This window comes from Anopheles gambiae, chromosome 2 (assembly GCF_943734735.2).
Source record: "Anopheles gambiae chromosome 2, idAnoGambNW_F1_1, whole genome shotgun sequence".
In the NCBI taxonomy this organism is placed as follows: domain Eukaryota; kingdom Metazoa; phylum Arthropoda; class Insecta; order Diptera; family Culicidae; genus Anopheles; species Anopheles gambiae.
In genome coordinates this window covers 116,804,698-116,829,372 of record NC_064601.1, presented here as the reverse complement: position 1 = coordinate 116,829,372, position 24,675 = coordinate 116,804,698, and the positions used below count along the sequence as shown (strand labels likewise).

Sequence of the window (24,675 nt, the reverse complement as noted above, 5' to 3'; positions counted from 1 at the left end):
CCACCACCAAGGCTGGCGAAGGAAATCGCTCTGTACACCGCCACCAATAGCGATTACCGCCAGCTTTTGCTGCCAGTTCGGTTAGAGAGCCATGGAGATAGAAAAAAATAGAAGCAAAATGTTATATTTAATACGCTCCATGCAAGTCAAACAGCAGATGCATCAAACGTTATTACATCAAACGAAGAGAAACAAAAATAGAGTTGAAGAAAAAAACAAGAAACACGCTGACCGACGATCACGGTTGATCCTCAAGCAACAGCACAACAGTGCAGCGGGAGAGGGGGTTTGTCCGTTAATAAGCGTTACTTTGTTTGGGTTGGGAGGGAGGGGTGTTGGAAAATTCAGAAGGAGTGTAGGAAGGGGGTAGTTTTCCAAATCGTGCCACCCCGTCGCCCGTGTGCGGATTACCGAAGGTGAAGATCTTTTTTTTTTGCCTTTGCGTTGAAGCCTTTGTGGCCTGGCCATACGAACGCGCGAAACCTTGGCAGGAAACTCTCGAACTCTCGAAAGCTCCAACCGAACCGAAACGCACAAACGTAGAGGGGTACAGCAGGGTATGAGGAAGAAGGAGGTGGTGGTGGTGGAATTGGTGGTGCCTAAGCACCCACGGCAGCAGCGAATGAAGCAGAAACACGGGTGTCCGATTTGTTTTCTTCCTTCTTCTTGTTGGCGTCGTGCTGGGGTTTTTGCTTTTTGTTTTGGGGTTGGTTTCGGTGTTACTGTTTGTTTGACGCGGGTTTTATGAGTATTGCAGCCGACCCCCCTCCTTGCGAATAAAGATGGAAAATGTATAGTAGTAGTAAGTGGCTTTTTGGCGCGGTCCTTCCCCAACATCGGCTGGATGGAGCACAGAAACCGCCATAAAGAAAAATTACTGGCGCAATTGGCGCAACAAATGGAACACCTCGGAAAACTTACCACCACCGCGCTCCCTCTCACACACTCTCTTGGGACACAAACGAGCACTCCCCTCTCGGCGGCACCCGAAAAGAACGGTATGCGTTTTTCATTACATCGTTTTGAACTGTGTGTGAGTTTCTTTTGCCTGCTTTTTTGTTGTTGTTGTTGGACGATGATTTGATGATGGGACCTTGGTATGTTGGTGCGTTTTCTTTCCTTTTCTACACCTCGGAAAAGGTACGGTTATGGCTTGTTGGGAAATAAGGTTTTTCAATGGTGCAAAAAACGAATGAAGAGGAGGAAGACGACATCTCTCCAACAGTTGGAGTAAACTGCAGTTTTAAATTCCTTTTTCGGTGCGAAGAAGGTCGTTTTGCGAGGAAATTGAAAGGCCCACCCCGAGGAGGAGAGAATATTTCCACGATGGAGGAGACCCACCATTTTGTTTCTTTTTTTGCTGTTTTTTTGGGGCGCTTTCGAGAGATGGTTGGGGAATTATTTTTCAATTAAACTGAAAGTGTCATGTTTCCAGCGTTGGGCTGGGTGGGTATGGTGCTCTAAGTGCTCTCCCGTCCGTCTCGGAAGGTGGCGAAGAATTTAATTGGAGTAGACTTTTGCATAAAAAGTTGAGGTCCCATCCCTGGGGGGAGAATCTGGTCGTCATCAAAAAAAAAAAAAAAGATGGTACCAAGGTGACAAAAAGAAGAGGGAGGCTGTGAAGGTTTCCCTGGTTACCGCCAGTAGATGTCGCTTTTACGCTGCTTTGCGCTGATGCTTCCCGACAACCAGAACCGTGCTGTGGTGGTAACAAACTTCTCCCGTCCCGTGCACATGAAGATAATCGGCTGCGACTGCTGCACGGCACGGATATACAGGAGGGAGGTCGATGGAAGGTCAGAAAAGAGCATCAACTGCACAAAGTTCGCGCGAAACGACTGCACGGCACACATGAGGGAACGCGAGGTGGCCTGGAAGCCACTTCAGCACTTTTAGATGAAGTGTGCACTCTCGTTAGTGATTATCTTTGTTGGAACCGCAAATGTTCGGAAAACTACTGGCATCACAAAGAGGATGGTTGTGCTGTTGCTGCAAGACCGCCGGAACACACCCACTCCCATTATATATCCCCAACAGTTGCAACATTTTAATGGACGTCATTGTGTCAGCTTGGTTTTACGGCACGCGGGTCGCATATCTTCCAACGCTACTACAATGTGTTTGCTACTGACGCTGTTACTAATACACTGTTTCTGTTCTATTTCATCATGCAGGAAGCCGCCGAAGATCTTCGCTTTCGATCACTGCTTCTACTCGACCGATGCGAACGCGAACAACTTTGCGTCACAGGAGCTGGTCTTCAACAACATCGGTCGGGACATACTGGAGAACGCGTTCCAGGGCTACAATGCGTGCATCTTCGCGTACGGCCAGACCGGCTCGGGCAAATCGTACACGATGATGGGCAGCCAGGACAGCAAGGGCATCATACCGCGGCTGTGCGACGAGCTGTTCGCCTCGATCGCCGCCAAGCAGACGGACGAGCTGAACTACAAGGTGGAGGTCTCGTACATGGAGATCTACAACGAGAAGGTGCACGATCTGCTCGATCCAAAGACGGCCAAACAGTCGCTGAAGGTGCGCGAGCACAACGTGCTCGGACCGTACGTCGATGGACTGTCGCAGCTGGCAGTTACGTCCTTTCTGGTAAGGATACGTCGTCATACTAGAGATATATAGAGCAAAAGAGCTACTCCAATATACCCCCTTCTACACTCTGACTGGTGGATTTGGGACGCTTAAATTAAGAAACTTTTTATTTGGATACCTCGCGCAACCTCTTGGGAAGGTTTAGCGCTAAAAGGTTCCGCCCTGTTACCGACGTGTAGTGAGCACACACACTCCTCACACCTCAACGCTTTGCATACACTGGGAACGATTTGTTTTGGAACGACCAAACCTTTCAGCTCACTTAGCAGCTGCTGTGCTTGTGTGTGTATGTGTGTGCTGTTATCATCTATCACGGTTCGTGTTGAACCAGCACGCAATTGCCACTCAATTACTCGACCGGACCTGCAGCATAATTGATGTTGCCCTTGGGAGGGAGGGGTTGCTCGCGCCCGTCGACCGATGATTCATCGGTTTGACACCCCGGTCAAGGGCTTTGTTGAACGGCATGCGTGTGACGTTGTTAGATGGTGTAGAATGCGTAGTCGTAGTGTGCTGTGGAATAATGCACCAAATAATGTATCTTTTTTCTCTCTCTTTCTCTCTCTCTCTCTGTTTTGTAGGACATCGATAACCTGATGGCAGAGGGCAACAAATCGCGTACGGTTGCAGCAACGAACATGAACTCGGAATCGTCCCGGTCGCATGCAGTGTTCACCGTTGTGCTGACGCAGACACTAATCGACACGCTGTCCGGGGTTACCGGCGAGAAGGTGTCGCGCGTGTCGCTGGTCGATCTGGCCGGTAGCGAGCGGGCGGTGAAAACTGGCGCCGTCGGCGACCGGCTGAAGGAGGGCTCAAACATCAACAAAAGTCTTACCACGCTCGGTCTGGTGATATCGAAGCTGGCCGACAGTACGGGCGGCAAGAACAAGGACAAGTTTGTGCCGTACCGCGACTCGGTGCTAACGTGGCTGCTGAAGGACAATCTCGGCGGCAACTCGAGGACGGTGATGTTGGCCACACTGTCACCGGCGGCGGACAATTACGAGGAGACGCTGTCCACGCTCCGGTACGCGGATCGGGCGAAGCGAATCGTCAACCACGCGGTGGTGAACGAAGATCCGAACGCGCGCATCATCCGCGAGCTGCGCAAAGAGGTGGAAACGCTGCGCGAGATGCTGAAGCACGCCACGGGCAGCAACTTTGGCGACATGAAGCGCGTCGACATTCACGATAAGCTAGCAGAGAGCGAGAACCTGATGAAGCAGATTTCGCAGACGTGGGAGGAGAAGCTGGAGAAGACGGAACAGATCCAAAGCGAGCGACAGCAGGCGCTGGAGAAGATGGGCATTAGCGTGCAGGACAGTGGCATCAAGGTGGAGAAGAACAAGTACTATCTGGTCAATCTGAACGCGGATCCGTCGCTGAACGAGCTGCTGGTGTACTACCTGAAGGAGGAAACGCTGATCGGTGGCCGCAGCAGCAGTGGCAGCAAGCAGCCCGACATTCAGCTCCTCGGGCTCGGCATCCAGCCGGAGCACTGTCTCATCACGATCGAGGACGGCGAGCTGTACATGGATCCGATCGAGAATGCGCGCTGCTACGTGAACGGATCGGTCGTGAGCGACAAAATGGCGCTGCACCATGGCGATCGTATCCTGTGGGGCAACCATCACTTTTTCCGCGTCAACTGTCCAAAGTCGGCCACAAACAGCACGGCACTGGGTGCCTCGGAACCGCAGACACCGGCACAGCACATGGATTACTACTACGCGCAGGAAGAGCTGATGCAGAACGAGCTGAGCAACAATCCGATTCAGGCGGCTATCTCGCGGCTCGAGAAGCAGCACGAGGAGGACAAGCAGGTGGCGCTGGAGAAGCAGCGGCAGGAGTACGAGAAGCAGTTCCAGCAGCTGCGCAACATCCTGTCGCCGACGACTCCCTACGCACCGTACGCACCGTACGATCCGTTCCGGCTGGGCAAGCTGCCACCGAACACGCCGACGGCGCAGCTGCGCGTCGAGAAGTGGGCGCAGGAGCGGGACGAGATGTTCAAACGATCGCTGGGCCAGCTGAAAACGGACATCGTGCGGGCGAACGCGCTCGTGCAGGAAGCCAACGTGCTAGCGGAGGAGATGGACAAGCAGACCAAGTTCAGCGTTACGCTGCAGATTCCGCCGGCCAATCTCAGCCCGAACCGGAAGCGCGGTGCGTTCGTGAGCGAACCGGCCATTCTGGTGCGGCGTATGAACTCGGGCAGCCAGATCTGGAGCATGGAGAAGCTCGAGAACAAGCTGATCGACATGCGCGACATGTACCAGGACTACAAGGAGCGCCACCAGGCCGCGATGGAGGAGGCGAAGGCAAAGTCGGATCCGTTCTACGAGTCGCAGGAAAACCACAACCTGATCGGTGTGGCAAACATCTTTCTGGAGGTGCTGTTCCACGACGTGAAGCTGGACTACCACACGCCGATCATCAGCCAGCAGGGTGAGGTGGCGGGCCGGCTGCAGGTGGAGATAAGCCGCGTGGCCGGCACCTTCCCGCAGGATCGTATGTGCGAGTCGGCCTCCGAGAGCTCGGCGGACAGCCACGAGGACGATGAGGACTCGCCGGACACGCCATCACCGCCGCCGCCCACCAACAGCAATCAGATCAGCTGCCGTATCAGCATCAAGCAAGCGTCCGGGCTGCCGCTCTACCTGTCCAACTTTGTGTTCTGCCAGTACTCTTTCTGGAACCACGAGGTGGCGGTAGTGCCGGCGACCAATCAGGAGGTAGCCGGCCACAACCAAAACATAACGTTCAAGTTCGACCACGAAGCGGACTACATCGTGACGATGAACGAGGAGTTCCTCGAACACTGCTCGGACGGTGCGCTCTCGATCGAGGTGTGGGGACATCGATCGGTCGGATTCTCCCGCATGAAGGACTGGGAGGTGGAGCAGCAACAGGCCAAGGCCCGCTCGCTGGCCGACCGTTGGGCGGAGCTGTCGCGTAAGATCGAGCTGTGGGTGGAGATCCACGAGCTGAACGACAATGGTGACTGGGCGCCGGTAGAAGTACAGTGCGCCCGGGACATGCTGACTGGCGGCGTGTACCAGCTGCGGCAAGGGTTTCAGCGGCGCGTGATGGTGCGTGTGAAGCCGGTGCAAAACTCTGGCACCCTGCCGATCATCTGCCAGTCGATCATCAACGTATCGATGGGATGCGTAACCGTCCGCTCGAAGCTGCAAAAACCGATGGACTCGTACCAGGAGGAAGATCTGACCGTGCTGCGAGACAAGTGGAGCGAAGCGCTCGGACGCCGACGGCAGTATCTGGACCAGCAGATCCAGCGATTGATCAACAAGGACGACAAGACGGAACAGGAGAAGGAACGCGAGCAGAGCCTGGTGAACCAGTGGGTCTCGCTGACAGAGGAGCGAAATGCCGTACTGGTTCCGGCTCCCGGGTCCGGCATTCCGGGGGCACCCGCTTCCTGGGATCCACCGCTCGGCATGGAACCGCACGTTCCTGTCCTGTTCCTCGATCTCAACGCGGATGATCTGTCGACGCAAGGCCTCTCGAACGATGAGGTTCCGATGGCCGGGCTGAACTCCATCCTGCCGAAAGAGCATGGCAACAAGTTCTACAACTTGCAGATAATCCAGCACCTGGACAAGGACATTTGTGCTATTTGCAGCTGGGACTCGTCCATCCACGATTGTGCGGCATTGAACCGTATCACGGAAGCAAACGAGCGCGTCTATCTGATACTGAAGACGACCGTACGACTTTCGCATCCGGCGCCAATGGACCTGGTGCTGCGCAAGCGACTGGCCCTGAACATTTACAAGCGCCAGAGCTTCACCGATCGGCTGAAGAAGCTGCGCATCGGACGGGCGGAGTCACTGTCGCTGCAGTCGGGCGTAACGTACGAAGTGGTGTCCAACATTCCGAAGGCATCGGAGGAGCTGGAAGATCGCGAGTCGCTCGCACAAATAGCCGCCACCGGGGACGATTGTTCGGCAAGCGATGGTGAAACCTACATCGGTATGTGTGGTTAAGATGAAAGAATGGAGAAAAGGTCCTAATGCATTTTGTTGTATGCTTTGCAGAAAAATATACCAAAGGAGTATCGGCCGTGGAGAGCATTCTGACGCTTGATCGGCTACGACAGAGCGTTGCGGTGAAGGAGCTGGAGCAGGTCCGCGGACCGGCACTTTCTATGCGCAAGACGGCCAGTGTGCCGAACTTCTCACAGGTACGCTTCCCATCGTCAACTCTCCACGTCAAACCAACACCACACGTTCCCGTGCCTTCCGTCCTGCGCTCCGATGGCAGCGCTTTGTTTTCTGTATGTTTCGTTTCGTACGAGCGTGTGGCCGTCGTACGCTCTACTATTTAGTTTAGCTACTAGAAGCTTTGAAGTTTGCTGGTTTTTTAATGAGAATGTGGAGGAGCCGTTTGCGTTGCGCGGTGCTGCGCGTACGCAGTTCGCTCTGGTGGACTCTCTCTGGCAACGGTTCGGTCTCGGGGTTTTCCAGCGAATCGCGGACGGATTAAAATCAACCAATTATTAGCCAGCTTTTTGTTATAGCCACAGTGCACAGTTCGTTTCGATCGGCATTTTCATCAGCAAGCAAATCACCATATATTGTTAATATCACACCAACTCTACACCGCGCGCGCGCGTTTGTGTGTGTGTGTGTGTTGCCGCATATTATCGCATTCATGCAAATCTAATCTGGCGAATTTGATTATGTTTTCCTCTATGTTTTTTTCCTTCTTACCATCATGCGCGCCTTGCTTTGGGCATTACAATGCAATAACTTCTTTCTTTTCTGTCTTTATTTATAACATACGCTAATTCTGTACCATCGGTGCAAGGCATATCGTGCAATTTCTGTCCTAAATCGTCCTTGTTCGCTCCCTAATGCTAATGCTGCTGTTGCTGCTGCTATTGCTGCTACTATTGCTCGTGTGCTACCCCTCCAAATCCATGCGTTTTAAACTCTGAAGTTGATTTTATTTATCCCTTCTTCCTTCCAAGTTACCATGATGTATTATCCTCTTGTTAATCTGGTTTTGTTTATGGTGTAAATTTCGTCTAACAATTGTTTTCGTCTCTTTTTCTCTTTCTCTTTCTCTGTCTATCTCTCTCTCTCTGTCTTCTGTCTTCTGCAATCACAAAAAAATAATAAACACATTTGTCCTATGTGCCTTATCAATGTGTGCTTTATTACCCATCCCTTTTACAAATTAAACTATATTCTTAAACATGTAACTCCTTCTTTTCCTGTGTGTATGCGTGTATGTTGCATATCCGTTTGCTTCAATGCAACTACAAAACTCCTTATTATTGTGCACCTGCAAATGCATTTCAAAATTTCACCGTTTTCCCTCAAATGCTACTTTTCTTTCACAACCCACATGAAAACCTTCATCCACAAAACATCAATTTTTACGCTGCATTTTGTAAATTTGCTCATCGACAAATGATGCCCGTTTTTCGCGGGGGGCACTCCTTTACCGTACGTACAAAATGTACAAACAAAACGCGGATGCGCGCGAAATCTTGATAATTAAACCCCGTAAAAAAAGGCCGTAAAAGATGCCAGGGAGCTTAGTACGAGTCTCACCACCTCGAGGACAGTAAGTAGACGGTCGCTAGATGGAAAAACGTGTTTCGTTTTTGTTAGACTGTGTCTCTGGATGTTTGTTTAGCTAATGAAGAATATGAATTATTGTTTTGTTCTTTATTCTTTACAATGAAATTCGAATCCAGTTTGGTAGATATTGTAAGGAACGTATTTTTCTTAGATTTCTCCTTTTTACGTCGTACTGTTTTCCCTTCATATTTTTCCCTTTTTTCGATTTTCATTTTGACGTTGAACGTTGTGCTTACTCGTGATCTAAGCGAAAGGATGATACTGCACTTTGCAGTTCCAACGTTAAGCGTGTCTTTCCTCTATTCTTCAGGCTTTCGCGCTTTCATTGGAAGCTTTCCAATCAAGGCTTTTATGTGTTGTTTTGTGTATGCTGTTGTAGTAGTAATTCAGTTTCGGTAACGTGTTTGGAAAAATGTTTTATTTTGTCGTTACTCAAGTAGAAACGGTGTTGTTTCAGATTGTCGACTGTAGTATTCGCGAACGTGCGACGAACATATCGACTTCAACAACATTTCCGAAACACTCCGGGTTTGATTGTTCTTTGATGTCTAATGCTTGTTCTTTCGTTAATTGCAGATGCGATTCTTCGATGCCTCGTTCGAATCGTTGTTGAGCATTGGACGTTCGGAATCGTACGCTGACTTGAAGATGGGTCTTAACAATGGTGTGTACTACTACCTACGCGTATGAAAGTTATACTATACAGTAACACTTGATTCCTTTGGTTCTTACAGCGCAAAGCACCCGCGAAACAGCGAACAGCAGGCAAAAGATGAAGAACAACAACGGCGAGGAATCGTCCAGTTCGGGTTACGGTGCAGGTAGGCATCAATTGTGTGCAGTGATAGAGTCGTTGTGTCGTGTTTAGACGTTCATCCAGCTCACCTTGACGTTTGTTTGATGTATCGTCTGTCCTACTTGTGATAGTTGGGCAAACTGTTGTAATGGTGTTAGAGTACTTGAAATATCCTTTTGTGGTAATACTAAATTTCACACGTGTACAACTCGCAATGCTCGGAACTTTGTCTCCTGTAGTAAATCTGTTGAAATGATTCAGTGTTTCGGAAAAGATTTAACAAAAGAGCTGTGCCATCTCTCTATAATAATACAACAGAAATCTTTTCCTGCCATCACTTACTTACCCACCATACTTTTACATTTTACACACGCTCTCACGAATGGAATGCAGCTCGTCCCACATTCCTCAATCTCAATATCAATCTGAATTCCTTGCGACTTCAGCCAACTAAACGTATGTAGCCCAATTGCAGTGTGTCGTATATGCTTTCCATTGCTGCTGAACTCCTTTGTTTTTAGTATTCTTTGATCTTTCTTTGTTGTTTAATTATTTTTTGTCTAACTTTGTTTGATTGTTGTTTGTTTCTTCAGCACTGATTCGTTTGAAAGTTAAGTCTGTTTGATTTATGTTGCTGTTATTATGGAAACTTTTTCTTTTATTAAAAATAGCGACGATGTTGTTTCCAATTCTAAACAATATTATTCTTCCACTGTATAGCGTCCCCGGCCGCCAGTAAGTTGGCTCAACGGATGACGACACTACACGAGGAGCCGCTTATCAAGCAGATTTGCTACGAGGAAGAGGGTGAAGACCACTTCAGCGAGCCGGACTATCCCGAATACAACGATTTCTACGAACAGCCGATGGGCAAGAAGCCGTCGCTGTCGAAGATGAAATCATCGTACACGGTTGAATCGTTCATTGACATCGACAAGCGCAGTCAATCGGCCGGCGGTGAAGGCATGAACTCGGCTGGTGGAAAGTTTGCAAGCAAGACGAAGGCAGAGTCAGCATCGATGGGTGGAATCTCGTCGGCGCCAGTCTCTGGCGGCAGTGCAGGTGGCCCTGGAGCGAAATATCAAACCATGACACCTAGCATGAGCTCGTCCACCTCAAGCGGTTACGGATCGCAGGCCGTATCGTGCAGTAACCTCACCAACGATGACACCTATTCCATCCGATCAATGAGCGTCGGAGAAACGCCAGGTAAGTGGGCATCAGATCCGGAAGGTTCGGAGGACGATTTGTTAATGAACGGGACCTTTCCTATGCCTTCAGATACTATGTCACCGTCCAACAAAATGCAAGAACAAATCATGTCTACTAGCAGCAGCACCAATGCCAAATCGGAGGAGGAATCAGTGACCTCTCCGACGACCTCAACGACCGCTTCTGAGCACACGCTGATGGCGGAAAGCATGGACAGCTATAGCAGCAGTCCCACGACGCGGGCCCCGCTCGGTGAAATGCCGAAGCGTGTCAACCCATTCCTGAAGGATGCCAATATCGAAGCATTTGACGATAGCAGTGCCCAACTCGACGCTGCTAAAGATGAGCAGCCGCAGCAGCAAGCATCGGAGGAGGACGAAGGACTCGGCGGCGAACAGAGTCAGTCCGAATCGACGACGACAATGAGCGACTCCACGCAGATGGTTGATGAAAGCGAAGAAAGCGATCATAGCTCAGCTAACACCAAACACTCCTCAGATGGTATGTGATTGTGTTGGATGCTTCAATCGAATTTTGTTTAACAATGTATCCAACCCATTTCTGTCTAGTGATGGAAAGCAGCTTCTCCTCGACACCGGGCAAGCAGGAGATCATCCCGGATTGGGTTGTTGTGGGCGAGTCCGTGCTAATAAGACCGTATAACACCAGCGGAGTGATAGCGTTCGTTGGCGCTACACATTTCCAGGTAATTATATTCTCCGGATACAACACGATGAAGACGAATAGCATTATTTTATATTATCGCTGTGCTCTGAACGATTTCCTTCCGCAGGGAGGAACTTGGATTGGGGTGGAGCTGGACACGCCTACCGGCAAAAATGACGGTACTGTGCAAGGCATCCAGTACTTCGATTGCCGCCCAAAGCACGGAATTTTCGTGCGCGTCGATAAACTGATCCTGGACAAGCGTGGCCGAGCGATGCGCGAGCTGAAAAAGGCAGAAAAGATGAAAGGTTTGTTAGAAGGTGTGGCTTTCAATGATCTTAACGATCATATTAATAATGTAAAACTCTATTTTAGCGGAACTTGCTGGTGGCAAGGGAGGACAAAGGCCACTGACCGGCGGCACCGGAACGGCAACGAATGGACCACGCAAATGATACGCGTTCAATCGTGGTCTCAGCAGCGCTCAGTGTTCGTCGAGGCCGTTCACGGGCCGGAAGCGGTTTGTGCCGAAATCTGCCTCCGTTGCAGCATTTAACCGCGGTAAGTAAAGGACATCTCGCGTACAGTACACAGTCGGGTTGCCGGTGGCGCAAGGAAGCGGAAACGCCAGAGGGACGGAGAGCTGGGAAAAGCCCAGTACAGCGATTTTTGCAATCTTCATACGCTCGTCAGCTTATTCAGCCCATCAGTACCTTCGGAATGGCAGAATCGCAGGAAGAATTGCAAAGAGTCATTTGAACGGAACGTGTGGGGGGTTACACAGCCACAGGCCCGACGATGCAGAATCCATCCCTTCTATCATGAAGTTTGCTTGATATTTTGATGAGATGCTTTTTTCCTATACATTGACGTAGAACTAGAAGCTCGCGACCGAGTAGCAGTGACCGATAGAGGCACTAGAGGCACTAGAGACATACGCATTAATAGAGTCATGCCGCGAACGCTCTTCTACCGCTCTAGATAGTGAATGGGATACTACTACTCACCATCATGGCCAATCTGGCACGATACGTGTGGGGAAGAGGGGGGATGTTGGGGTCATACAGTAAGCTGTATGATGCTACCTCCCTTCCTCCTCATTATCGTGCGATGGTAGAGGGTGCAAAATTAAGGTAATCTTATCAAATTACATACATTTTACAACTACTCATACCATTATCAAAAAAGATGTGCGATAAACCGGCCGACCGGTGGAAGTAAAGTGAAGGATAGTATCTAGTTTTACACGTCACGCTGGCGAAGTAGTAGAGTGAGCGTACGGCGGCCGAGTCAGTAGGCAAAATGAATCGAGCGTTTCTCACACATGTCCATTTCTTACACATGTCGTTTTGCATAAATGCATCTGTATGTTAGTTGCTGCACCTTGGTGTGATCACACAAAAGTACCAGCCAAAAAACGAAACAAAAACACACACACAATACAAGACAGGCAAAGTACTCATACGAAACCGTTGAACCGAGTTGCTTGCCGATCTCACAGCTCGCGCGGAAACTGAAGTTGTTTGTTTGAACCGCAAGCGTTTACGCCTTTCGATAGGCATTTTCGAACTGTTTGAACCCGATTCCATCCCGCTTTCGATAGAAAACTAAAAAAGTTGAAACACAATCTCTACACGTTTTTCGTCCGTTCAATGTGAAGCTGTCGCTGAAGTGGGAGAAGTAGAAAGCAGTCGCCGAGGAGGAGGACGAGGAGGTAGTAAAACAAAGCAAAAGCTAACGTACCATTTCCTGAGTGTAGTACATTTTCTATATATTATGTTAGTGGGAAAAGAAGTAGAGCACAGGGGGGTTCTAGCAGTTTGCAGTTTGTTAGGCACGAGAAAAGGGGAATCGATGGGCGAACGACTCGTGAGCAATTTTCTGTCCGTGTTGGCACGAAAGTGCGGGACGCGCAAAACCAATCCATTCCAATTTGCAATAAAAGCGATTCCTTCCGTTGCAGTGAGTGTGCCCGTGGAAGTAACGGGCCGCTCGTTGAACACACACACACATACACGCAAAGTAGGGCGCTAGAAGACAAGCCAGCACACCAACACGTCCAACAGTAGGCAACGCTAGTATTCATCCCCTGTGCGCTGGTGTTCCATCCGATTCCGAAGCGATTTAGAAAGCTCGTATCAAATCAGTCCATTCCGTTTCGAGTATTGACAGCAGATTAGTGTTGTGTGAGTGTATCTGTATATCTGTATGTGTGTGTGTATGTTGAAGGTAGAGCATCCATTCATTCGATCAGCGTAGGGGGAGAGCAGCACTGTTAGTCTCAGGTCACACAAACCCATCTGCACAGTAGAGAACTATTCACTTTGATCAGCAACTGCTAGGGTTTGAACTGTGCGGGGAAGCATATCCAGTGCTGCACAAACACACACACGCACATTTCTCGTTAGATCGAACGTAGCAGGGGAAGATGATCGAAAAACGATTGCTTTGGTGGCTAGGGTAACACTGGCCCTACAGTGCTTAGCTCAACCGAAAGCGTCAAAACCGAAGCAGGCGAGGTACAAGATGGTTGTTTGTTGTTTAGTATTATTTGCTAGTGGCTGTGGCAAGCTTTCCAGCAAGAAGCGGCCTAAAGCATGCCCAAAAGCATGTCGAAATTAGCAACTAAGAACGAGCGAAAGTGATAGAGAAGTAAGGACGAACGAACGAGGAGTGTGTGTGTGTATGTGTGTGTGAGCCAGTGCTGTTTATGTTTTCCCGCACTCCAACTCCAGGCCGAAGGAGATACGCAAGAAGGTACTGAAAGTATGTTGGCAATTATGATACATTCGTAGAAGGACAAAACGTTTAGGTCTAGATAAAGTCATACAATGGAACACCAGTGAAACTTGTTGATAGGCGTCTGTGCAAGAAGATGAACAGCAATTTGTCGGAAAACGGAAAGGCGCATACATGTTGTTGGGTAGATAGAATAGTAGATTGCAATAATGGAGAAAACACTCTGTCCCGTGCGATGACCTACGATGTCGTGGTCCCCGTTGGCCTGTAGCATGTGTAGGCAAACCAAGCAAACCACAGCAATGGCGGAGCATTGGATAAATAGTCCCTCAAATAGTGATTTAGTACGACATTGCTCACACGTATTACATAATAGAGATAACGTAGAACAACCACCAGGGCAGGCAAACAAGAAAGCACCATCTCTCTCACCAAGGGCTAGCGTGTTGAGGGTACGATTTCGGTTACATTTCATTCTCTAATTACTATTATCGTGGCATATCGTTTGTGCATCCTTTTCCACTGTAGGCAGCAATGCAGCTAACGCTATAGAAAGCAACACAAGCAAACAAACACAGACACACCAAGACTCAATGCGGAAACGTAACAGCAATATTTGATTATAGGATGATAGGGCTGCGCTTCATGTTAGAAAGAGAGAGAGAGCGAGATAGAGCGGGTGAAACAGGGTTTCGGTCACAGTAGTAGGCCATCCCCGTCGAAAGAGGTGATTTTAACTTGTAACTAGCGGAAAAGGTTATTGTGATTTAGTTGTTTAAGTTAGACAAGAGCAAATTTTGTGTTTTTGTGTGCTGTTCGCTCAAATGACTTTTTGGCTTTTGTTTTAAGCGTGCTTTATGAATGAAACGTCATATCCTAATCGAGAGAAAGAGAGAGTTATGTTTAGCTTACAATTCGTTTGTTCATATCGTTTACAACAATTACAACACACAACTCTCTACACATCCTCTCACATGTTATCTACCACGGTCACCGGCTTTATCAACCCCCCCGTCGGCGTGCCAGTAGAAGCTTAGGGAAGGTTACGGGGTGGCAAAGACAAATGGGGACGCGTGCATCCACTGAGTATTTGAGTTAATTTGTTATTGCTACACGACGCTCTGTTTAGTATAAAATGTGTTGCAAATGCTAATCGATTTGTGTGATTTTAAGCTTATCGTTTGGGAGGGTTTTGTTTCGTTCCTTTTTCCTGTAAAGAACAACGAGATGTAGGATGGGAAGATGCTTTAGTTAGGAGGAACCGCCCGGAAGAAACGAACACTGTTATGTACATAGCTGACAACGGAACTATATGGCTTTTTTTGTGTGTGTCTGCGTTAAGATCGGCATAATTCATATCATTTATTAAGCCCCCTTCCTCCCCTTGCGGATGCTGCTGCCGAAGCACCGTTTGTGTATATTTATTTTTAATATATCTTTATGTTATGTTTGTCGTGTGCATTCCTCTTCTGCCCTGTAATACTAGTAGAAGATGATCCGATTCCCCCCTCCCTATCCATTACTCTTCTCTACATCTTACCAGCGATAATAGAACGATCGTGCTTCGATGTGTGTCCAATGTTATACTAGAGGAAGGGAAAGAGAGAGAGAGTGAGTGAGGCGCAAATTCGTTTCAGATCGTATTTCACACAATCATTGTTAAATAGCGTTAGGACAACGAGTGGTAGTACACACAAGAGGTGGATTAGTCCTAATTGTCTTACTCTATAGTACTAGCCTAGTGCATTCCTTGCCCTCTCCTTAACTCCCTCCTGAACTATCTCCACCTTTCCGACTTTATCTAGCCCGAGAGGGGGGAGATCATGAATGTGAAAAAAGAAAAAGAAAACATCTTTCCTGTGTAATAAATAAAGCTGTATAGTAATAATGATGACTTAGTAGGGGAGAGCGCTTCTAGTAGTAGTAGATCCGTGTGACCCACGGTGGTTGTTGTTGCAATAAAGATATGACCGTTGTGACAGAAAGGCTGAAAAGTGCAAATTCGAAAGGAAAAGGTGAACGAGCTGAAATGAGTGGAAAGAAATGGCGTTTTGCTTTGAAAAAGAAAGTCCATAGAACGACGCGTGAGGCGCAGGAAAGAGAGGAAGCATGATTATCGAATAATATGTCCCATTCCGTCGCACATCCCTCCTGCCCGCCCTGGCGAATAAAGAGCAACACGATATACAAATTATTATCCTTTACTAAAGTTGAGTACACAAAGAAGCAAAGGAAAGCTGTGTGTGTATATACATGTGCGAGCATGTATGAAAGTCTAAACGATAGATTAACACAAAAAATTAAGGAACACGGTAGAGATTAACATGGCTGAGGTGAAAAAAAGAAGAAAAATACACACTTTCACACTTACAGACAAGAAAATAAGAAGAAGAGAGAGTACAGCAAGTGAACAAGATACAAAATCCAACAAAATCTATTTTTCTAGACTAGTAATAACAAGTAATGTATAACGCATAAAGCAAGGTGGTGCGTTATCATTATTGAAAGAGGGTAATTATTCAAAACCAACAAACCAAACAGAAAATTTACAAAAAGCTTGCTATGAAACAAAAAGAACAAAAAAAAAACATGCAAATAAACCTAACTCTTGCTCCTCCTACCCTCTTTACAAGCGCGCCAAGATGCGTTCAAATTAACACAAACATTGGATCAGGAAGGAAGCAAATATTGAAGATTCTATAAGAAATATATACATATATTAGGACAAGCAGAGGAGGGAGAATACAACAAAAAAACAAACACACACAAAACACATCATGAAAATTTCACGAGGGAGCCATGCAAGAAACGGAATCTGGCTTAAAATGAGGCGTAAGATGCGTAAGATGAAGGGCAGCGGATAAAGGATAAATAGTAAATCTAGTCAAAGCAGCAGTGGTCGTCCAAACAGAAGATAACACTGAAGGTGGCTCCAATCGTAGTCTGGTCTTTTCATCAAAATCGAGCACGAGCAAGAGGTGTGGTGGTGGGAGTGGAGAGAACGAAACAATCCCCTCGTACAACACAGAAAAGAAAACACAAACACAATACCCCGTAAGAAACATGATGAAAAAGAAGCAACAACAAAAAACAAAGATTAATACTTATATTGAATAACTGCTTATTCTGTAATTATAATAAAAAAATAGTCGCGAGTCGAACAAATCTGAGTTCGTAGCATATTCGTTCCGCTAGCCGAAATTAAATGACGAAGAATTAAAGAAACTAAGCGACACACTAACAAAAATGACTAAAAAGTTCATCGCTTGCTGTCGAATTGAAGTCGCTGAAGTCTCCCATTTCGAGCAGAACAGAGTCGAGCAAGATTTGCTGCATGGGCAAGCAGCAGGTGCGGCTGACAGTTCGGGTGCAGCAGAAACGTCAAACCGCTGCTGCACGGCGTTTGGCGCACTGTAAACAAAACAACGGACCGGCTTTTCCCGTGAGCACCCGCAGTGCAAGTGACAGCGATTTGCGAGGGCGCGCGAGGGCTCGCACGCCATACAAGTTCACTGCTCCAGAGCCCTCGCATTAAAGAGCTTGCGAGCCTTGGAAGTGTCATATGAGCGAGACAGCTGTATGTCAAGTGTATGGCTATCTCTTTCGGGCAAGAAAAAAGCTCCGAAATGCAACGGTGTTGGTGGACAAAATTTAAATGGCCAAAAATTTTGACCACACACACTCTCTCTCCCGGTGCCTTCCCCTGTCCTCTCTTCCTTCAGGCCCCTTCCTCTTATTTGCGCGCGCCGCTCGCTTGTGTGCGATAGCTCATCAGCTGGTACTGGTATATGGTAGGGTTGTAGTTGTATCTTGAATTGGCGATTGGTACATATATATGTAGTGTATTTGGTTTTACCTGTGACCTTGACGATGCGAAAGCCGATCAATTCTGGTGTTGAAGCAATATTTGTGCTATGCTGGTGGTTGCCGTTCCGTGCCGTTTCTGATGTGGCCATTTGATCGCCATGAGGATCAACGGTTATGAAGCCAATTTCAAACGAGCGAAAGTGAAGGAATAATTCCGTACCGGAAATTTGATTTTTTATCACGTGTGATTCTGCAATGTTGATCTCAACCCGATGTATGCTGGTTTTAATGACCATATGAGATAATATACTCATGTGTTAAAAAAATGTCGCATTTTTTTCTTTCCTAATTTTCCCGAAAATTGACCCATAATTCAATACGATTTGACTATTTTAATTGATTCCTCATACAACGCATGGAAAGAGGTAAACTGGCCTCGCCAATTCATTCATCTCCGCTCCCAACCATTCATCACCCGAACCACCCACAATCTCATCATTCCATCCACATGCAACGACATTTCCCTCTTCTTTAACAGCAAAGGTCTCAACCGAAGCTTCTACAGACTGCTGCTTTCCATTTTCCTGTTTCTTCTTCTTCTATTTGCCGTATTCATCTACCTGGTCATGCCAGCCAATGCAAGCTTTAGCGTCTTTTTTTAGTACCACACACCCGGCTGGCCAGTCCTTACTACGAGGGGACGGTCTATGAGGCTTGAACCTATGACGGGCATGATATTATCATCCTTTATGTATTATGTCCAGATACCTTTCCTTCCGTCTCCGCACAACCGTGATACAAAATGTGCGACAAAAGAACACATAAACGTCGTTCAACAGCTCTTTGGTTTATTTCTTTTAAAACATGATTATATAGCCACCTGCATAAGGAAGAAGAAGAAGAAAGCCACATACAAAAACACACGCATTTCCGGAGGGAGGGGGGAAGGTGGGAAGGGGGGAGGAGGAGGAGGGAGACAACGGCCACTCTCGGTTCCGTGTCAAGATTCTCTCTGAGGACATCACACGCTGACAGTGCCTCTTTCAACGGTGAGCCCTCAGGATCGGGCCGTGATCTGCGCACATCCTTTTGAACGTGTCACCAACTGATAATAAAACGTTAGAAACGGACTCTCTCACCCGCAGGTACCCATCTTCTACCATCTGTTACACATTTTTTGGCACACCATGAACAGCTTCCTTTTGTCTGTCTTTGCGAACGACTATGGGCTGGATCGTTCAGTACCAGGGGTAGGACATGCCCTACCCATCGCGAGTATGGTGCGCTACAAGTTGGTGGATCTGATACCAGCTTAATTCAATGTAATGATGGCAGCATCCTTGCTGTTGGGATTGTAAAACACAAGACGAGGCAAAACGACATGCGCAATCGAAATGCAGTCCGCAAACATCCAGACAAAATCAACTAGTGAACGTGCATACAAACCTTCTAACAAACTAAATATATGTCATCATGTTTATACCCCCTTTAAAAATGCGTAGTGATTTATGAGAATATAATCTAGATTTATTTATCTTAAATGATGTGTAAAATCCGCACATACAATAAATATATAAATAAATATAATATATAAATATAAATAAATAAATAAATAAATAAATGTAGGCTTGGTTTAAGCGTCTAGCAGGGAAATATTCTAAACTAGAGAAGGATTTAGTAGCAATTTAACTTGCGAGCGAGGGGGGGGGAGGGGGGGGTTCCTTTTTTGGGGCCCCTCAAGACCACGGGGCCCGACGCGGCCGCTTAATTTGCTTAGCGCTTATTCCGCCCCTTGACACACACGCGCTTGTCAAAACACTTAACTTAAAATTAGGCATATCGATTTATGCCTTAAAGCGTACTTAAGTCTAATCTTAACCCACTTGCGCACATCTACACGACATCACCATAATAGTCTTATCTTGTTAATTCAAATTTTTAATGTTAACACTTCGACGGTCGCGCACACCACTGAACACTAAGAATATCGTAGGCCGCTGGGGATGAATGTTTGTCGCCTTTTCGAATGTTCGTCAGCAGCCTGTTCGATCGCAGTTGACCTGAGGAAAGATAAAACATTAGGTTTAGAGACAACAGATTTAGATGTAGCGATAGTGCATCTAGAAGGAACTCACTCGTGGGGTTTTTTCTCCTGCCAGGACCGCAATCAGTATTTGACCGCAATCAGTAGTGCGGTCGGTTCGGTCCTGTTGCTGCTGCAGCTATTGTGAGGCAGAGGATAATGATCCGAAAGGTTGCATTCCTGCCCCGAACGTTGTTAACGAGCGCGCTCGACACCGTCTCACGGCGCAATCGGGGCACCCGGTGCCGGCTGGGCCTCTAGCGTGTTGTGCTGGTAGAGCACGACTCGTCGCCGTACAGCTTCCGGAGGATCTTCTTGAACGGTTCCTCGTAAGCCCACGTTCCAGGATAGAGGAAAATTGGCTGCAAAAAAGGAATAAACACCGTGATTAGCATCCTAATCCCTAGCTTCACCAAACAATCTTCTTCTTCTTTCGTGGCCCACTTACAACTTACCGTATCATACACAATCATACACAGCGCACAGTCGCAAACACCTGCCGCAGGCCCATATCGTTTCTGCATTATATCTGCAAGTTAAAAGAGGCCATATTCTATTAAAATAATGTTTCTTTATCATGATAATCGCTGGATAACACTTACCCGCTGTCTTGTGCTGTGTTGTTCACCACACCACTTTCCTACGCCGGTACATGCACGTAACGCTTCCGACGGAGCCAGCACACATTGGGCAGGACTTCTACCACTTTATTTTGCTAAAATGGCACTTACTTACGTAAAATTAAGAACATAATTATTAAAAAACTTACCGCACTTGATCAGCCAACAACACTGTTTACGTTTTTTTACACACACAACCTAACTTCTACAGTGACAGCAGCTGCCGAGCACCAACACAACGAAAGCAGTCAGGCGAGACGTCAGACGATCTTAGGCGAGGGGTAGGAAGGAGATCGGTGGTGAGGGACGTGAAAGCTCAGCTCGACAGAATCGCTATAGGAGGAAGCGAGGCAACTAGACTAGACTAGAGAAATTAGAGCGAGAGGTACCTCACCAACCCTCGCATTGTTTGCCGGGCACCCGCAGTGCAAGTGACAGCGATTTGCGAGGGCGCGCGAGGGCTCGCACGCCATACAAGTTCACTGCTCCAGAGCCCTCGCATTAAAGAGCTTGCGAGCCTTGGAAGTGTCATATGAGCGAGACAGCTGTATGTCAAGTGATGGCTATCTCTTTCTGGCAAGAAAAAAGCTCCGAAATGCAACGGTGTTGGTGGACAAAATTTAAATGGCCAAAAATTTCAACCACACACACTCTCTCTCGCGGTGCCTTCCCCTGTCCTCTCTTCCTTCAGGCCCCTTCCTCTTATTTTCGCGCGCCGCTCGCTTGTGTGCGATAGCTCATCAGCTGGTACTGGTATATGGTAGGGTTGTAGTTGTATCTTGAATTGGCGATTGGTACATATATATGTAGTGTATTTGGTTTTACCTGTGACCTTGACGATGCGAAAGCCGGTCAATTCTGGTGTTGAAGCAATATTTGTGCTATGCTGGTGGTTGCCGTTCCGTGCCGTTTCTGATGTGGCCATTTGATCGCCATGAGGATCAACGGTTATGAAGCCAATTTCAAACGAGCGAAAGTGAAGGAATAATTCCGTACCGGAAATTTGATTTTTTATCAAGTGTTGATCTCCAATGTTGATCTCAACCCGATGTAAGCTGGTTTTAACGGCCATATGAGATAATGTACTCATGTGTTAAAAAAATGTCGCATTTTTTTCTTTCCTGATATTCCCGAAAATTGACCCATAATTCAATACGATTTGACTATTTTCATTGATTCCTCATACAACGCATGGAAAGAGGTAAACTGGTTTCGCCAATTCATTCATCTCCGCTCCCAACCATTCATCACCCGAACCACCCACAACCTCATCATTCCATCTACATGCAACGACATTTCCCTCTTCTTTAACAGCAAAGGTCTCAACCGAAGCTTCTACAGACTGCTGCTTTCCATTTTCCTGTTTCTTCTTCTTCTATTTGCCGTATCCATCTACATGGTCATGCCAGCCAATGCAAGCTTTAGCGTCTTTTTTTAGTACCACACACTCGTCTGTCCAGTCCTTACTACGAGGGGACCGCCTATATGAGGCTTAAACCTATGACGGGCATGATATTATCATCCTTTATGTATCCAGTGGTGGATCTAACGGTAGGCGGACTAGGCGGTCGCCTGGGGCCCCGCCGATTAAGGGGCCCCGTAGATCGCCATTCTATAGTATGCCGTATGGACAGAGTACCAGCGTCAAGGGCCCCCGGAAGGATGGACGTTGGGGCCCCGAGGCTGGCGAATCAATTTTAGAGCATGTGACTGATGATCGTAGGGCCCCCGACGGCGTTCAAACTCTCAACAGCCAGTTTAATGCCGCTAACACCCTCCCCCCCCCCCCCTCCTCCCGGACCACCATTTACCATTTACAGGGGGCCTCAACTCGTCTTACCGCCAAGGGCCCCCGATACCCTTAATCCGCCACTGTATGTATCCTGACCACTCTGACCACTCTCGGTTCCGTGTCAAGATCCTCATTGAGGACATCACACGCTGACAGCGCCTTTTTCAACGGTGAGCCCTCAGGATCGGGCCGTGATCTGCGCACATCCTTTTGAACGTGTCACCAACTGATAATAAAACGTTAGAAACGGACTCTCTCACACGCAGGTACCCATCTTCTACCATCTGCTACACATTATTTGACACACCATGAACAGCTTCCTTTTGTCTGTCCTTGCGAACGACTAAGGGCTGGATCGTTCAGTACCATGACATGGCCAACCCATCGCGGACTGGCGAGTATGGTGCGCTACAAGTTGGTGTATCTGGTACCAGCTTAATCCAATGTAATGATGGACTAGCAGCATCCTTGCTGTTGGGGTTTGTAAAACACAAGACGAGGCAAAGCAACATGCGCAATCGAAATGCAGTCCGCAAAAATCTAGACAAAATCAACAAGTGAACGTGCATACGAACCTTCTAACAAACTAAATATATGTCATCATGTTTATTCCCCCTTTAAAAATGCGTAGTGTTTTATGAGAATATAAACTAAATTTATTTTTCTTAAATGTTGTGTAAAACCCGCACATACAAGTTTAAGCCCTAAGTAGTCACACAAATGTAGGTTTGGTTGAAGCGTCTAGCAGGGAAATGTTCTGAACTAGAGAAGGATTGAGTAGCAATTTAACCTGCGATCGGGGGGTGGGTTCCATTTTTGGGGCCCCTCAAGACCACGGGGCAAAATTAGCGCTTATTCCGCCCCTTCACACACACGCGCATTTCAAAACACTTTACTTAAAAATAGGCATATCAATTTATGCCTTAAAGCGCACTTAAGATTAAACTTAACTCGTTAACATCAAGTTTTTTTTCCAATTAACACAATAACACTATTAATGTAATGTCGTGTAAATGTGCGGAAGTGGATTCACGTTAACAATTTGCCACTGGAGATGAGTCTTTGTCGCCTTTCCGGGGTTATTCAGTGGCATGTTGGTACCATGATGAAATCGATACACCTGAGGGAATATAAAACATTTTTTTTAGAGAGAAGACCGACACCGTCTCACGGCGCAATCGGGGCACCCGGTACCGGCTGGGCCTCTAGCGTGTTGTGCTGGTAGAGCCCGACTCGTCGCTGTACAGCTTCCGGAGGATGTTCTTAAATGGTTCCTCGTAAGCCCACGTTCCAGGATAGAGGAAAATTGGCTGCAAAAAAGGAATAAACACCACGATTAGCATCCTAGTCGGTAGCTTCGCCAAACAATCTTCTTCTTCTTTCGTGGCCCACTTACAACTTACCGAATCATACACAATCATACACAGCGCACAGTGGCAAACACCTGCGGCAGGCCCATTTCGTTTCTGCATTATATCTGCAAGTTAAAAGAGGTCATAGTCTATTAAAATAATGTTTCTTCATCATGATAATCGCTGGATAACACTTACCTGCTGTCTTGTGCTGTGTTGTTCATCACGCCACTTTTCTACGCCGGTACATACACGAACCGCTTCCGACGGAGCCAGCACGCATTGGGCAGGACTTCTACCACTTAATTTAGCTAAAATGGCACTTACTTACGTAAAATTAAGAACTTAATTATTAAAAAACTTACCAAAATTGATCAGCCAACAACACTGTTTACGTTTTTTTTTACACACACAACCTGACTTCTACAGTGACAGCAGCCGCATAGCACCAACACAACGAAAGGTGTCAGGCGAGACGTCAGACGATCTTAGGCGAGGGGTAGGAAGGAGATCGGTGATGAGAGACGTGAAAGCTCAGCTCGACAGAATCGCTATAGGAGGAAGCGAGGCAGCTAGACTAGACTAGAGAAATTAGAGCGAGAGGTACCTCACCAACCCTCGCATTGTTTGCCGGGGCACAGCGATGGAATGGTAAACTTTCACGAAATTGTACGTTTAATGTGGTAATAGTTGGCACAGCGTAGCATTAACGAAGTTTTTTTTGTTATTCTGCAGCTCAAAACCTTCTACACACTTGGGTGCGAAGATGATGCGCTCTGTTACGGTGCTTGCCGTGTTTACATTCATCTGCAAGAAGGTTTGTGTGGATTGTGTGTTGAAGCAAAACGTTTTCGTCTCTTTAGTACAGATAGCTTACCTCTTTCCTTCTGTGTTCGTTACAGAAAAGCACATGCACGATGTGCAGTACACGTACGAGAAGCAGCTGCAACTGTTCTACCTAACAGCGAGAAAGGAACCGGATGGCCCGATCGACCTGTTCATTCCTGCGTTGACGACAAATGCATTGAATTTGGTGCAGCTGAAGCAGTGCAGAGAGACGATCACACTGCCCGATGGTGAAAAGCCGGCGAGTATCGTGTTGGCGATCTGTGATGGTAGTTCAACGGTGCTTCTTTACCGGATGACGCCAGGATTGAAAGCAATCGCTCAAAAGCTGCCATCGAAGGGTAAACTGCTACGAATGAGGACGGGGACGGGCTGTGAGCAGGCACCAAAATGAAATAGAACGGTCCTCGTTTTGAATGCACGACACAGCGGTTTGCAAGCAAAACAGCTGATTGTATAGCAGGGCTGTCAAACCTAGGTTGTGTTATGCGTTTTCATGACAAAGATAAAATAAAAAATACCTCATCTCACCAAAAA

The 24,675-nt window shown here is 47.4% G+C and overlaps 2 protein-coding genes and 2 long non-coding RNA genes across 11 annotated transcripts in view; 2 read left to right on the top strand and 2 right to left on the bottom strand.

Moving 5' to 3' along the window:
* The window catches only part of LOC1269637 (kinesin-like protein KIF13A), a 29,197-nt gene extending 13,574 nt beyond the window's left edge, over window positions 1-15,623 (top strand). For 3 of the 7 annotated variants that reach the window (XM_061663518.1, XM_061663517.1, XM_061663519.1), the window contains exons 4-15: window positions 2,175-2,607; window positions 3,192-6,606; window positions 6,672-6,817; window positions 8,158-8,208; window positions 8,802-8,889; window positions 8,960-9,046; window positions 9,415-9,477; window positions 9,742-10,230; window positions 10,303-10,734; window positions 10,803-10,939; window positions 11,027-11,207; window positions 11,275-15,623. In XM_061663518.1, coding sequence (XP_061519502.1) covers window positions 2,175-2,607; window positions 3,192-6,606; window positions 6,672-6,817; window positions 8,158-8,208; window positions 8,802-8,889; window positions 8,960-9,046; window positions 9,415-9,477; window positions 9,742-10,230; window positions 10,303-10,734; window positions 10,803-10,939; window positions 11,027-11,207; window positions 11,275-11,354 — 5,602 coding nt within the window. In that variant the 3' untranslated portion in view covers window positions 11,355-15,623. The remainder of the gene's footprint in view (window positions 1-2,174; window positions 2,608-3,191; window positions 6,607-6,671; window positions 6,818-8,157; window positions 8,209-8,801; window positions 8,890-8,959; window positions 9,047-9,414; window positions 9,478-9,741; window positions 10,231-10,302; window positions 10,735-10,802; window positions 10,940-11,026; window positions 11,208-11,274) is intronic. The other 4 variants (XM_061663523.1, XM_061663524.1, XM_061663520.1 and 1 more) reach the window with 3 other exon arrangements.
* Window positions 15,624-16,976: 1,353 nt separating this feature from the next.
* LOC1269638 (uncharacterized) lies at window positions 16,977-24,675 on the top strand. 2 transcript variants are annotated; one of them, XM_308281.4, is made up of 4 exons: window positions 16,977-17,088; window positions 23,932-23,961; window positions 24,028-24,109; window positions 24,195-24,675. In XM_308281.4, exons 2-4 carry the CDS (start codon window positions 23,941-23,943, stop codon window positions 24,530-24,532), a joined length of 441 nt encoding a protein of 146 aa, XP_308281.3. In that variant the 5' UTR covers window positions 16,977-17,088; window positions 23,932-23,940; the 3' UTR covers window positions 24,533-24,675. The 2 variants fall into 2 exon arrangements, with proteins under 2 accessions (XP_308281.3, XP_061519509.1); XM_061663525.1 differs by having other exon boundaries at window positions 17,002-17,088; window positions 23,932-23,943.
* LOC133395069 (uncharacterized) lies at window positions 18,974-20,559 on the bottom strand. Its single transcript, XR_009767175.1, has 4 exons — window positions 20,131-20,559; window positions 19,984-20,057; window positions 19,581-19,890; window positions 18,974-19,505 (listed from the first exon to the last, which is right to left on the bottom strand). It is a non-coding gene; the product is annotated as an uncharacterized LOC133395069 (long non-coding RNA).
* LOC133395070 (uncharacterized) lies at window positions 23,104-23,875 on the bottom strand. Its single transcript, XR_009767176.1, has 3 exons — window positions 23,491-23,875; window positions 23,344-23,417; window positions 23,104-23,250 (listed from the first exon to the last, which is right to left on the bottom strand). It is a non-coding gene; the product is annotated as an uncharacterized LOC133395070 (long non-coding RNA).

Excerpts from the sequence above, each read along its gene's own strand:
- LOC1269638 (XM_308281.4), top strand. The coding sequence starts at position 23,941 with ATGGTAAACTTTCACGAAATT. Across the intron at positions 23,962-24,027 it reads TGGTAAACTTTCACGAAATT|CTCAAAACCTTCTACACACT; the intron begins GTACGTTTAATG and ends GTTATTCTGCAG. Across the intron at positions 24,110-24,194 it reads TTACATTCATCTGCAAGAAG|AAAAGCACATGCACGATGTG; the intron begins GTTTGTGTGGAT and ends TGTTCGTTACAG.